The sequence below is a fragment of the Palaemon carinicauda genome, chromosome 2, assembly GCF_036898095.1.
Source record: "Palaemon carinicauda isolate YSFRI2023 chromosome 2, ASM3689809v2, whole genome shotgun sequence".
Classification (NCBI taxonomy): Eukaryota; Metazoa; Arthropoda; class Malacostraca; order Decapoda; family Palaemonidae; genus Palaemon; species Palaemon carinicauda.
Genome location: NC_090726.1, coordinates 46,642,536 through 46,658,354, shown reverse-complemented (window position 1 = coordinate 46,658,354; position 15,819 = coordinate 46,642,536). Strand labels below are relative to the sequence as shown.

The 15,819-nt window shown below is 36.1% G+C and overlaps 2 protein-coding genes across 2 annotated transcripts in view; one reads left to right on the top strand and one right to left on the bottom strand.

Moving 5' to 3' along the window:
- Nucleotides 1-10,912, bottom strand: part of LOC137624582 (isocitrate dehydrogenase [NADP], mitochondrial-like) — a 48,053-nt gene extending 37,141 nt beyond the window's left edge. The window contains exon 1 of the mRNA XM_068355524.1: nt 10,741-10,912. Coding sequence (XP_068211625.1) covers nt 10,741-10,837 — 97 coding nt within the window. The 5' untranslated portion in view covers nt 10,838-10,912. The remainder of the gene's footprint in view (nt 1-10,740) is intronic.
- A 484-nt stretch (nt 10,913-11,396) lies between these two features.
- Nucleotides 11,397-15,819, top strand: part of LOC137624574 (NAD(P) transhydrogenase, mitochondrial-like) — a 61,042-nt gene continuing 56,619 nt past the window's right edge. The window contains exon 1 of the mRNA XM_068355512.1: nt 11,397-11,529. The gene's annotated coding sequence lies outside the window, so the exon portion shown is untranslated. The remainder of the gene's footprint in view (nt 11,530-15,819) is intronic.

Sequence of the window (15,819 nt, the reverse complement as noted above, 5' to 3'; positions counted from 1 at the left end):
GCCCACTTTTATTTGTTTGACCACAAGTTGCCAACGAAATGGCCTGGCTTTCTCCATCCTGCCCTTTCACACCCGTCCTACATACAGTACACAACAACAAAGGCCCCTCCCCTTACGATATACATCACCCCCAACAACCTTACGATACTCACCACCCCTCACCCCTTACGATATACATCATCACCCCTCACCCCTTACGATATACATCATCACCCCTCACCCCTTACGATATACATCATCACCCCTCACCCCTTACGATATACATCATCACCCCTCACCCCTTACGATATACATCATTACCCCTCACCCCTTACGATATACATCACCACCCCTCACCCCTTACGATATACATCATCACCCCTCACCCCTTACGATATACATCATCCCCCCTCACCCCTTACGATGGAAAGGGAGCACGCTATTATTATTATTATTACTATCCAAGCTACAACCCTAGTTGGAAAAGCAAGATGCTATAAGCCCAGGGGCTCCAACAGGGAAAAATAGCCCAGTGAGGAAAGGAAATAAGGAAATAAATAAATGAAGAGAACAAATTAACAATAGTAAACTATCACCTTAAAATAATCTCTAAAGAAATATGAATGGAAAAGCTATTTACGCATTCTAATAACGAAAAAAAACTTAACGTACATGACAACAATAATTGAAGATACAATTGCTACATATAAATCTCGAGCAATAACCTTTTTTTGATAGAATTTAATCTAGATCTCTGGCGAATTCTATTTATAGTACTAAAGCCAAGCGGATTGCTATTTTCGCTCACGGTTGGAGAGATTTCATTGCCAACGATGCTATCTCGATAGTAAATTTATTAAAATTAATTCGCTTCAAGCCTCGTTCACTTTATAATAACAATGGAATATCTGGATCATATAGAATCTTATTGTATACGATGCAGCGGCGGTAATCAATTTAAACGTCAAAATGTCTGAAAAAATGTAGCATTAAGACATTGCTATAATACTACGTGTGTGTGTGTGTGGAGAGAGAGAGAGAGAGAGAGAGAGAGAGAGAGAGAGAGAGAGAGAGAGAGAGAGAGAGAGAGTTCAATTTTCCAATGTAGTAAATAAATGATTCTGAGGACTTTTTAAATCTGTTAAAAAATACATTTGCAATTGAATCCTACAATACGGCAGACCCCATATGGAATAGAAGAAGAAGAAGAAAAGGAAGAGGAAGAAGAAGAAGAATAAAGATGATGATGATAATGAGCTAAAGGGCATAAAGAAAATAAAAAAAGAGAAAGTGCTCCAGTACATATAAATCATCTTTAGAGAAATGACAGTTAAAGAAGCCGGCGAACCTACAGCATCACCCAAATAGTGGATGGAGGGGGCAGCCTGTAAGTGTATGTGTATGTGCGTGCGTGTGTATGTGTATGTGCGCAGGAGGGACTCGGGATGAAGGGGATTGAGAGAGAGAGAGAGAGAGAGGGTTGGAACTCAGCGGGAAGAACGTCAGGCAAAGTCACACACATACGAACACACGCTACCCCCAGTAGGTCACGTAGTCCATTTCTATTACTCTTTTCGAACCGATGCCTCCGAACCGGTTCTAATAAGCTTCCCGAGGACTTAATGGTCATCGTTAGGCCTAAAATATGGAAAAAAAAACCCTACCATGGCTGGTGAAAGTATACATTAGGCCTAAATATATTATAAAACCGGTTCAGACCAAGGCATCCTAAGGTCCTGGTTCTAGCATGGTAACCGCCACTAATTCAGGCCAGTTCTTCCCATCAGTTGACGAACCCTAGCACGGATGCTTACATAAGATTAATGCTGCCAAAAAGCATTATTGCTTTTATTTTTAGGTTGGCCCCGTGTCCAAATCATTATTTTATCACATGATTCACTTATTGCATACATCCGCTCTTCACGTTAGCTACTCTGCATTGACTACACCAGGAACCCTGTGATTCTTTGAATATACTGTAAACAATATATACTTATAGCCTAACAAAACTCAAAATGTAGGACTATAAATAGGTCAAGGACAGTACCTCAATACATAGACTTTATAATTGACAAGGTCCTGAAATATATGAAAAATCGTCAACAAGTTCTTTCTGATTGACTGTAAATCTACTTTTTTTAGAGGTAACCCACGCGTAGTCTTAAAACAAATGCCTTTCTGCATAACGGGTGTCCTGTCTCCGGTAATATATGAGACCTGTTACCGATCTTAATATATTTAGTATTTCTCATATAGGTAATTAGTTATTTATTATTATTTCAGCACTAAGCTACCCCCAGTCTGAGCCCTTGGGCTTAAACTATCCTGCAACTAGGGTCCTAACTTGGCTATATAATAATAGTACAATCACACTTGCATTGTCATTTACAACAGGACCAGGCCTTCAACGCTTAAATTTCCTTCGTTTAGATCATCCTTTCCATAAAATAGTAGTTTCAACACAAGTACAACCTTACACACCCTTTCACACCAGCGCTGATGCCCCGCCCCCAACCGTGCTGGGACGAGAGTATCTTTTGAATGGTTTCACCATAGAGGAGTAGTACCTTATAGGTACTTTAGTTTTACAATACCTGTATTTATGACAGACATACACTTGTCATTTTCCTTCCCTATTTACAAGGACCATAGACCTTATTTCAAATTAACAGGTACTTAGTTAAAGGGCTGCTTTTCTGGTCCTAAAATGCATGAGAACCCAACTCTGTTTTCGGGTTATACCTTTGAAAACAAAAGGCTTTGTCAAGCATACTTCGATAGTGTGAGTTTGAGAATAAACAAATACTACCACTAGAGAGTTATTGGGACCTGTGACTGGGCAAACGGTACTACATTGGATTCCTCCGGTTACGCCTCAGTTTGTCCTTGCCTTCACATTCACCGAATAGTCTATCCTATTCTTCTCACATTCACCGAATAGTCTATCCTATTCTTCTCACATTCACCGAATAGTCTATCCTATTCTTCTCACATTCACCGAATAGTCTATCCTATTCTTCTCACATTCTCCTGTCCTCATACCCCTTAAACACTGAGATTACAAACTATTCTTCTTCGCTCAAGGGGTTAACTACTGCAATGCAATTTTCAGTGGTTACTTTCCTCTTGGTAAGGGTAGAAGGAGACATTATAAGCAGCTCTCCTGGGAGAAGGACATTCCATAATCAAACCATTGTTCTCTAGTCTTGGATTAGAGTTATCTTGCTTGAGGATACACTCGGGCACACTATTCTATCTAATTTCTCTTCCTCTTGTTTGGTTAAAAAAATTATTTTATTTAGGAAATATTTATTATAATGTTACTATTATTAAAATATGTTATCTTTCCTTATTTCCTTTCATCACTGAACCATTTTCCCTGTTGGGACCCCTGGGCATAAAGTACAGCATCCTGCTTTTCCAATTAAGGTTGTAGCTTAGCAAATAATAACAACAATAACAATAGTAATAACAATAATCAGGCTCCAAGGACAAAAACAAAAATATTTAGGCTTCTAAGAGATAATGAACTAACGAAACTTGAGAAATCAGTCAATAATAAACTAGGCAAAAACCGACCTAATCCTATACAAAGCTTATGGCATTACTGATAAAAAACCATAATTATCAACCCAAATATTCTATAAGTAATCCGTTATAAATAAGGTAGAATAACAACGGGAAAAAAGAGCCGGCTGATAAGGAAAAACAACTAAAAAACAAAGAACTCTGATTACTTCATCACCGCCTGTAAACGGGTAGCAGCGAACTAGCCGGCTAAACGTCACAACGCATATAAAAAAATCATCATAGACAGTGATAAAGAACTGTGCCAGATAGTAACAGAGCTAATATTAAGCCAGCGACTTATAGCTGTCACGATCTCATGCATTATTAAAGGTTATGTTATATTAATACTAAATAGCTTGCAAGACCATCAAAATGAGCTAAAAATTTATCATCCGGCGATTAAGCTGGTGGGGAAAGAAGAGATTTACAGGTTATTATTATCATCAAATGCTAAGCTACAACCCTAGTTTGTAAAGCAGGATGCTATAAACCCAGGGGCTCCAACAGGGAAAATAGCCCGGTGAGGAAAGGAAATAAGGAAATTAAAATATTTTAAGAATAATAACATTAAAATTAATATTTCCTATATAAACTTTAAAGAGACAGTTAAAGACCCTGGTACAGAGGCTATGTCACTACCCAAGACTTAGAGAACAATGGTTTGATTTTGGAGTGTCCTTCTCCTAGAAGAGCTGTTTACCATAGCTAAAGAGTCTCTTCTACCTTTACCAAGAGGAAAGTAGCCACTGAAATTAGAGTGCAGTAGTTAACCCCTTGAGAGAAGAAGAATAGTTTGGTAATCTCAGTGTTGTCAGGTGTATGAGGACAGAGGAGAATCTGTAAAGAATATGCCAGACTATTCGGTGTCTGTGTAGGCAAAAGGAAAAAACCGTAACCAATGAGAAGGGTCCTATGTAGTACTGTCTGGCCAGTCAAATGACCCCATAACTCTCTAGCGGTAGTATCTCAACGGGCGGTTGGTGCCCTGGCCAACCTACTAAACAATGATTACAGTTAAAAGACAAATGCATTATCAAACTAGGGGGGGGTCACTCAGTAGGGCGCAGACCTCCGCTGCGGCAGCTTATCACCATTAATAATTGCTAAGCTACAACCCTAGTTGGAAAATCAGGATGCTATAAGCCCAGGGGCCCCACCGGGGAAAATAGCCCAGTGAGGAAAGGAAACAAGGAAAAATAAAATATTCTAAGGACAGTAACATTCAAATAAATAATTCCTATATAAACTATACTTTAACAAAAAGAGGAAGAAAAATTAGATAGAATAGTGTGCCCGAGTATACCCTCTCGTCCTTTTCATGTATTAATTGGCGTGGATTTTCGTACAATCAAATATTAACCAATTTTTAAGTCTGTGAAAACGATGCCCAAACTTATGGCTGATTACGTGAATTAGAAATTTTGCCTGACCGTGACCTTGACCTTCCAAAATTTAATAATTTCCAGCTTTTCGCATAAAAGTTAAACCCTGCAATTTTCATTAATCTACGGTTGGAATTGGGGTCAAAATAATATTCACAAACATACAAACAGAGGCAAAAACAAACTCCTCCTAACTTCGTTGGCGGGGGTTAACACTTTAAGGTTAATCTATGAATCAAGTTTTAAGTCTGTGATAAGGATGGCTAACTTATGGCTGATTACGTGAATTGAAAATTTTGCCTGAACTGTGACCTTGACCTTCCAAAATTTAATCATTTCCAGCTTTTCACATATAACTGTTAAACCCTGCAATTTTCATTAATCTACGGTTGAAAATGCGGTCAGGAAAATATTCACAAACATACAAACAGGGGCGAAAACATAACCTCCTTCCAACTTCGTTGATGGAGGTAACACTTTAAGGTTAATCACGGAAAATAAAAGAAATATGATCGATGGAAATTTCGAAAATAATGTTTATTTGATAATAAACACCAGTTATGCAGACGTTGTTACTTTTTTTAGAATGATTTATTGTTAATTTGTTCTCTTCATTTATTCATTTCCTTTCCTCTCTGGGCTATTTTTCCCTGTTGGAGCCCCTGGGCTTATAGCATCTTGCTTTTCCAACTAGGGTTGTAGCTTGGATAGTAATAATAATAATAAACATATGCGGTAAACTGATTTTGTAGGATCTGGTAATAGGAGTAAGGTTCCCCTACATAATAGGACCAAGAAAGCAGTCCTTAAAAACAAATCAAATTAAAATTAATCAGATTCAGCGGTAATTTAAGGCACTAATGGCAAAAAATCAGTTCAAAATATGGTGGATGTAAATATGCGATCATAATAAATATACAAACGGTTAAATCAAAATATTGATAACGTAATAAGAAAAGACGATTTAATAATAGGGTGGTACAGTAGTGAATAAACAAGGCAAAATGCCAATGACTTGAAAAAATGATGTCAGGTTGTGGTAGCGTGCAAAAAAAAAAAAAAATGATAATAATAATAATACAATAAAAATAAAAAAGAAGAGAGGTTGTAACCACTAGCGAAAACATTCATGACCACGATCTAAGAATGACGGAAAACTAAACAAACAATAGATAATACAGAGAACAAGACATTACCAGACACAAAGAGATGCAGAACATATGAATATATTTAATACATGAGCGAATAAATTGTTCGAGAAATACCTTTTGCGGTCATAAAGTCTGATAGTACCACGATTGCAGAAGTACTGTCAGAGAAAGAACATACTTTGAATGAACATACCAAATGCTCATACTCTACGTGCCGTGATGAGAGAGAGAGAGAGAGAGAGAGAGAGAGAGAGAGAGAGAGAGAGAGAGAGAGAGAGAGAGACCAGTACGAGAAAATTTCAATATATAGTTTATATATATATATATATATATATATATATATATATATATATATATATATATACATATATATAATATATATATTACTAGCCAAGCTACAACCCTAGTTGGAAAAGCAAGATGCTATAAGCCCAAGGGCTCCAACAGGGAAAAATAGCAGGGAGGAAAGGAAATAAGGAAATAAAGGATATATAATATATATATATATATATATATATATATATATATATATATATATATAAAATATATATATAAATATATATATATATATATATATATATATATATATATATATATATATATATATATATATATATATATATATCCGCGGAGAAAATAGTATAAATTCCTGGTATAAATTATGTATATCAACTAAAAATAAAATTGTGGAACTACAATATTTAAAACCTCTTAATTTTTGTGGTTTTTACGGTACATCTGGTAACGTTCGCAATATTTGTTTTCCAGTTAAACCTCCGACGACAGCCGTTTTTATCTTTGCTTATTTCTTTCAAATTCCACACATTTAATCACTATTGTTAATATATAACAATGAAAATATTCCACTACTGTAATTTAATAACCATTTAACTATTAGAATATAGGTAAATTGTAAGATGTTTCATAATACTTAACATACAATTCACAGAGTACAAAACAGAGCCGCTAGATTAATAAAAGGACTACACAATAGGGATAGAATTACCCCTGCACTAATTGAATTACACTGGCTGCCGGTAAAGGCGAGAATTGAATACAAGCTACTCTTACTAACGTTTAAGATAATTTAACAAAATATCTAAAAGAATGCCTGAACAAACTAGAACTAGAAACAAATGTTACCATAAGACACATGAGTGACAAACAAAACTATCTGAACCAAGAACAAATAGTAAATTTGGCGAAAGGGCTTTTAGCTACTGTGCGCCTAGACATTATAATAAACTGCCAACTGAAATGAAGGACCTAAAGGGAGCAATTGAATTTAAGAAGAAACTAAAGACATTACTTTTCACAAGATCATATGATTCGGAAGATGCTACAATCAAAGAATTGTATAAGTTATAATGAAAATGTTTCGTTAGATGATTGATATGGACCCGGCCGAGAAGTAGTTCACTCGACTTCAGTGGAGGGTTGGATTTAAACCCATAACAAGAAACAAGAGACAATGAACCTTACTATAAGCAGCCGTACAACAACACATGCATATACGTCCGTCTTCAGTAATCCACACAGTCTTCAAGAACAGAGAGAGAGAGAGAGAGAGAGAGAGAGAGAGAGAGAGAGAGAGAGAGAGAGAGAGAGAGAGAGAGAGAGAGAAAGAAATTTCGCTTGCCCGTATAAAAAATGGTTTCATCAAAGGTAAAACTAACCAAGGAATTATTGGTTGAATAGCCTAATCAAATGACATACATTATTGTGTACACACACATATATTATACATACATAATATATATATATATATATATATATATATATATATATATATATATATATATATGTCTTACTTATAACTCTAATCGAATAGTTTAACATGTTTTTTTTTTCAAAACGGCCCATAAAAGAAACACAGGAAATATGAATAAATCACACTATATTCCGGTCAATAAACATCGACCCTCTTCAGGATGTAAAGTACATCCTGAAGAGGGTCGATGTTTATTGACCGAAATATAGTGTGATTTATTCATATTTCCTGTGTTTCTTTTATGGGCCGTTTTGAAAACACACACACACACACACACACACACATATATATATATATATATATATATATATATATATATATATATATATATATATATATGTATATATATATATATGCACTATAGTGAAATTTACGTTTTAACAATATAAAGCCGTGACAAATTATGATGTAAACTTTAAAATCATTAATTAATTGAACTCGGGCACATCTTTACATAAAAAAAAACCATACGCAATTATTCAAAATCTGTTATCTTCAGTCAAATTTCAATCGAAAGCACAAACAAGCACATATATATCCTATTCTATAAATTTCATGGTAAACATAATAAGCTTTAATAATTTATATATTAACACCAAATGGGTGAGCGCAAGTGTTCAAACTCAGATCACAGATGTTACCCCATATTATGATGTTACCATAACATACCTTTAACGTATGTTGATCAATAGATCACAAAAAAATATTAATCTCACATTAAACATACACATGTAATTAAGAGTTGTACACAGTATATATATATATATATATATATATATATATATATATATATATATATATATATATATATATATATATTTATTTATATAATATATATTATCGCTTAATTACACACATACATATATATATATATATATATATATATATATATATATATATATATATATATATATATATATATATACTATCGCTTAATTACACGTGTATGTTAGCTGTGAGATTAACATTACTTTGATGTAATATTTTCTTGGTTGTAATAGTATAACTCATATGTATACATATAGTATAATATACTATATAAACATTCTAATATACGTATACATATACAATTACAAATGAAGAACCAAACTCATACATCATGAAATGCTTAATTAAAGTTACCCTTTATTAAAAATATTCTTAAAGGCAACTATCTAATCACCCTACGAGTTTAACTACTTTGTGAATAATTAATGCCCAAATGAAAAGAGAAACGATAAAACCTCCTGGTATATTTCAAAAACTTGTCAAGCCTGTTGCACACGAGAAGGTAGAGTTCAGTTCATTTCCCCCAAGTGGCCGAGCACAGCTGTGGGACACGAAATAAACTTTAACCAATACAAGCTACTCTAACTTTTAAGATACTGAACAAAAATATCTGAAAGAATGCCTGAAAAAACTAGAACTAGAAAGAAATGTTACCATAAAATAAACTTTAACCAATACAAGCTACTCTAACGTTTAAGATACTGAACCAAAATATCTAAAATAATGCCTGAAAAAACTAGAACTAGGAACAAATGTTACCATAAGATGAGTGACAAACAGACTATCTGAACCAAGAACAAAGAGTAAATTTAGTGAAAGGGCTTTTAGCTACAGTAGGCCTACACATTAAAATAAACTGCCAACTTAAATGAAGGACCTAAAGGGAGCAATTTAATTTAAGAAGAAACTAAAGACATTACTTTTCACAAGATCATATGATTTGGAAGATGCTATAATCAAAGAATTGTATAAGTTAAAATGAAAATGTTTCGTTAGATGATTGGTATGGACCCGCCCGAGAAGTAGGCCTAGTTCACTCGACTTCACTGGACGGTTAGATTTAAACCCGAAACGAGTAACCTAGCATATAAAATAACCCAACTTAATTTATTTCCAGTAAGGCTAGCTACCATTAGCATGGTATCGTCAAGAATATAAACCTCCAGACAGTTTTTGGGTAATATTAAACCCTATACAGAAATTTTCAGACCACTATAGAGTCAAATATAAAATTATCTAAAACCAGCTGACGATTCACAGGTCAAGTACAAAAACAGGCTGACCAAGAGAGATAAACTGACAAATTTTTAGTGCATTTAAACAACAGATGTTATAGTTGTTAATGTTGGCTACGCAAATAGGGTACGCAAATATAAAATTATCTAAACCCAGCTGACGAATCTCAGGTCAAGTACAAAAACAGGCTGACCAAGAGAGATAAACTGACAAATTTTTAGTGCATTTAAACAACAGTTGTTATAGTTCCACGTTAACCACTATAGGGTCAAATATAAAATTATCTAAAACCATTTTCAACAGCTGACGATTCTCAGGTCAAGTACAAAAACAGGCTGACCAAGAGAGATAAACTGCCAAATTTTTAATGCATTTAAACGATAGATGTTAGTTCTATGCTGTTAATGTTGCCTACGCAAATAGGGTACGCCAAGATAATTCGCGTATGTATACAGGGTCAAATATAAAATTATCTACAACCATTTTCAACAGCTGACGATTCTCAGGTAAAGTACAAAAACAGGCTGACCAAGAGAGATAAACTGACAAATTCTTAATGCATTTAAACAGATGTTATAGTTCTAAGTTGTTAATGTTGCCTACGCAAAGATAATTCACGTATGTATGCTGTACTCCAGGACTCATACTGCGTAGCCTGCCCCTTAATGGGCGAAACCGAAACCACTTTATCCCAGAGACGAACAAAGCAATATGACGCAGTTTAAGTTTCAAAGTAATTCTAATATAATTCCTATCTAATGATACATTAATATAACATTTCTCAATCATTTTGGAAAATCTTAAACCTAAAATCCCTTCATGGTAATAGACTAAGGACTACACATTAGGGTTCCTACTTGAATACTTTTAAGAGTTTACTTACAGGATCTCTGGCTCAGAACTGTGGGCACCGCAATTTTGGCCTGTTTAGGGACTGCTGCTAAGGCAACCTTTCCAATGTTGATAAGAGTGGACGACATGTTTGCCGATGTTTAAGCGTGACGGTCTTTTCCTTATTCCTACCTGCCACAGACAGTCCGATACCGGCAGCTGGGGGCAGGATTGCCAGAGTATTTCCACTGGATTATCGTACATGAACCTTAAAATTATCGTTTTTTAAACCAAAATTATCGTACACACTTTCAACATGATTATTAAGGAGTGACATATATAACTTATTTCAAGGTATTTTAGTATAATTCTTTAATCAAACACACACACATACATTTGTATATACCTAAGGTATGTATCGTACATCGTACTAGACCTAAAATAATCGTACATGTACGATAATTATCGTACGAATGGCACCCCTGGGGGGCCGCTTCGAACCGAAACAATGCATGGGAGGTGTTGCATCTTTTGAAATATCTAGAAAGTAAACGTAAATATATATATTTATTCGAGGTTTAGGGCATGTTAAATATTTTTATAAGCGTTTATTAAATTTATTATATATCTTAAAGTGATAATTAATAATAATCATGATGATATTATGCAACATTATAAAATTGATAGGTAATTACATGCGCAACATGCTGCGCAAATCAACGCAAGAGCAGCCGACGGACAGTCTCCAGCTCCCGTTACAGCTGGGAGGCGCCACTCGCAGAAACTCTTATTTGGCCAAATTGTTTTGTTTTCTATTAAGTTCAACCTCTCTAGACCTACGGTAAGTTTAACTACGCTATTGTTACGCGCTTTAATATTGTATTTTAGTGATAATAATCACCAGCAGGGTGAGATATGGCATAAATAATTTCGATTTTTTGAGTAGCTAGGCCAGGAAGAACCCCGGTGTTGTGTCTTATGACGGACAAAACACGGCTTCCACTCTAGAGGGGAGAAATTTATACTGCAGTAAAATCAATAACTTGTGATTTCCTCTCTTGCTTTTTTTTATTCCATTTTAAATCCTATAATTTCTTTTTATTTTTTTCGGCGAGTGATTTTTTCTTCGAATTTTTCAATCGTAGGTCCGACCCTATCTTTATTTTAACCGTAGCCTAATTTTTATTTAGTTACGTGAATGGAAATGGCATATCACAAATATATTTTGTTTTTTAAAGTAATTATGTATCATAAATATTTAAATTATTGCAATCAATATATAGTTGTGCCGGCTTTTTAAGTAGGTTAATGTTTACCTTCTTGCAAAGCTGCGACATAGCATCAAGTGTATTATTATTATTGTTGTTATTGTTATTATTATTGCTATTTAAGCACTGTTATTTGTAATTATCTGTAGTGTTTTTCCATTCGCGATCTACCTGCATGAAATTATCGTTTTTTTTTTTCTTCTTTTCCTGGGTTCTTTTTACACTTACGTGCAGTTGTAACAGAATTCACATATATCGAAATAGTCTGTATGGTACAGACATCGTTTAATTGTAGAATAGGGACAGAAGTCTGTCCCTATTCTATAATTTTCAAGCACCACTTAGCCAGGGATTATCCTGGTCAGCAAATTCGTTAATACAGAAGGCCAGTAGTACTGTCCTTACTCTGACATTCACATCAGTTATGTATTCTATAACTATATTGACAACTAATTACTGTCCCTTTGCTCACAACACAGACTAAGATCAACATATTAAAATTATGCAAGTTTTATATCGGTTTTTAAAGGTTTAAAGGTCGCTCATGAATGGCAGAGGCAAGGGACAGTGACATTGCCCTAGCAATCAGGACAATGCCCTAGAGACTGACTATATATTATATGATCAGCGCCCAAGCCTCCTATCCACCCAAGCTAGGACCAGGGAGGGCCAGGCAGTGGCTGCTGATGACTCAGCAGATAGACCTATAGGCTCCCCCAAACCCCCCAACCTTAGCTCACAAGGATAGTAAGGTTGCAGACACTAATGGCACTAAAGAGTCTGAGCGGGACGCGAACCCCCAACTGGCAAGCACCAGGCAGAGCTGATGACTCAGCAGATAGACCTATAGGTTCCCCCAAACCCCCCAACCTTAGCTCACAAGGATGGTAAGGTTGCAGACACTAATGGCACTAACGAGTCTAAGCGGGACGCGAACCCCCGACTGGCAAACACCAGGCAGAGATGTTACCAATCAGGCCACAGCATTAGATAACCTTACATAGCCAATATAACTGAAAGCAGTGAACTTTAGTCTGTTTTTCTGCTTGCCATATTAACTGTATACTTCTTGCCTTTGATCTACACGCCATACCAATTTTTTTTTCTCTTTTGAAGTCTTGTCCTCTAAGACTATCCTTCCAAACAGTGATACTTCTTTGCTTTATGCTCGGAATTGGACACTACACGTGAATTTGCTTCCCAATTCCTGTAAGGGACAAACACCAACGTTAGGTCATTATCCCTACCTGCATATTATTATTGTTGTTGTTGTTATTACTAGCTAAGCTATACCCTTAGTTGGAAAAGCAGGATGCTGCAAGCCCAAGAGCTCCCAACAGGGAAAAATAGCCCAGTGAGGAGAGGAAATGAACTACAAGAGAAGTAATGAGCAATTAATATAAAATATTTTGAGACCATTAACAGCATTATAATAGATCTCATATATAAACAATAAAAACTTAAAAAAAAAAGAAAAAGAGAAATAAGATACTGGTCCCAATTTACCTGGTCTCATTTGTTCAAAGCTGTTGTTGCTAATTTGTGGATATTGGTTCCTTCACGCAATCGCTGGAACCTCTTTCCAGTTAGATAAATCCAGATAATCTGTAATACATCAGGAATTCCACACACAATCACATAGGTATCGTATTAGCTTTTATCCTTAGATGTTCTTATCTCCATCTTTTATCCCTTTTACCCCCAAAGGACGTAATGGTACGTTTCACAAAACACATACCTTTACCCCCATGGGTGTACCGGTACGTCCTTGCAAAAAACTGCTATTTACAATTTTTTTGCATAGTTTTTATAATTTTTTGAGAAACTTCAGGCATTTTCTAAGAGAATGTGACCAACTTGACTTCTCTATGACGAAAATTAAGGCTGTTAGAGCAATTTAAAAAAAAATATTCTGCAAAATGTGCTTGAAAAAAAAAGTAACCCCTGTGAGTTAAGGGTTGGAAAGTTCCAAATAGCCTGGGGGTAAAAGGTTTAATAAGCAATCACATTGCTGTAGAGGCACAACATATTGCCTAGAACTGCCAGTTACACTATTAAAGAAATCACTGCAAAATGAGGCTTGTCATGTCTCATTGGACTGTCATCGTAATGGCACATTTTCATAATTTGTATTCTAAATGTCTGCTGAGCAATGTATTCTTCATCTGGTTAGTGCCATTATTATTCATCGGTTGTACATTGGTCTTACTACCCTCTCAATAGCATCTGTGCAATTTACCATGACACCAATGTAACAAGGCACTCTATCCATCTTGACATAAATAGCCTTTACCATATCTCTATATAATAGACCTTATTATGCAAGACATGTCTTCTATATGTTATATGGTTATCCATTACCATCGTTATTAGTGATCTATTATGGCCACGAAATGCATCTCTTCACGTTGCGGATACCCAGCCATGGTCTTCACGCGTAAGCATATTTTGGTTTTGTATACTCTCTAAATTTTCTCACTATATTCTGTCATGTTTTATGTATGGCATAATATTTTTCCTTTCACTTATGCTTCGTAAAGAGGCCTTGACACTTATTTTCCGCACCATTTGTCTCCCATATCTTATCTGATATCTGATGAATGGTTCCTAGCTTCTTTCGAGAATACTTTATATTCTTGATAATATCTCAGATATAGTGGCCTTCAGTTCATACATTCTTATCATTTAGTATGTTATGTCATTCTGAACTGTTTCTATGGTATGCTTGTTTTGTTTCTTTATTGGGTAACGCAGCTGGTTTGTCTTCCCATACGTCACCTTTTTGGTAAGACTTTCTCTTCTCCCTATAAGATGGTTCGTCTTCCCTTAAGGCTGCCCTCTTTATCCTGCTTTCTCTTGTCCCCAAGAGCTGGTTCGTCTTCCCTTTAGGCCATCCTCTTGGTCCTGCTTTCTCTTCTCCCCTTAAGCTGGTTCGTCTTCTCTTTAGGCTGCCCTCTTTGTCCTGCTTTCTCTTCTCCCCATAAGCTGGTTTGTCTTCCCTTAAGGATGCCTTCTTTGTCTTGCTTTCTCTTCTCTCCATGAGCTGGTTCGTCTTCCCTTTAGGCTGCCCTCTTTGTCCTGCTTTCTCTTCTCCCCATAAGCTTGTTCATCTTCCCTTTAAGCCGCCCTCTTTGCCCTGCTTTTTCTTCTCCCCATAAGCTGGTTCGTCTTTCCTTTAGGCTGCCCTCTTTGTCCTGCTTTCTCTTCTCCCCATAAGCTAATTTGTCTTCCCTTTAGGCCATCCTCTTTATCCTGCTTTCTCTTCTCCTAATAAGCTGGTTTGTCTTCCCATACGACTGCCCTCCTTGTCTTGCTTTCTCTTCTCCCCATAAGTTGGATCAAGACGTCTTCCCGTAGGTCACCCTCTTGGTCTGACTTTCTTTTCTCCCCATAAGCTGGTTTGTCTTCCCTTAAGACTGCCCTCTTTGTCCTGCTTTCTCTTCTCCCCATAAGCTGGTTCGTCTTCCCTTTAGACCGCCCTCTTTGTCCGACTATCTATTCTCCCCCATAAGCTGGCTTGTCTTCCCACTAGGTCGCCCTCTTTGACATGCTTTCTCTTCTCCCCATAAGCTGGTTTGTCTTCCTTTAAGGCTGCCCTCTTTGTCCTGCTTTTTTTTCTCCCCATAAGCTGGTTCGTCTTCTCTTTAAGCCGCCCTCTTTGTCCTGCTTTCTCTTCTCCCCCATAAGCTTGTTCGTCTTCCCTTTATGCCGCCCTCTTTGTCCTGCTTTCTCTTCTCCCCATAAGCTGGTTCGTCTTCCCTTTAAGCCGCCCTCTTTGTCCTTCTTTCTCTTCTCCCCCATAAGCTTGTTCGTCTTCCCTTTATGCCGCCCTCTTTGTCCTGCTTTCTCATCTCCCCATAAGC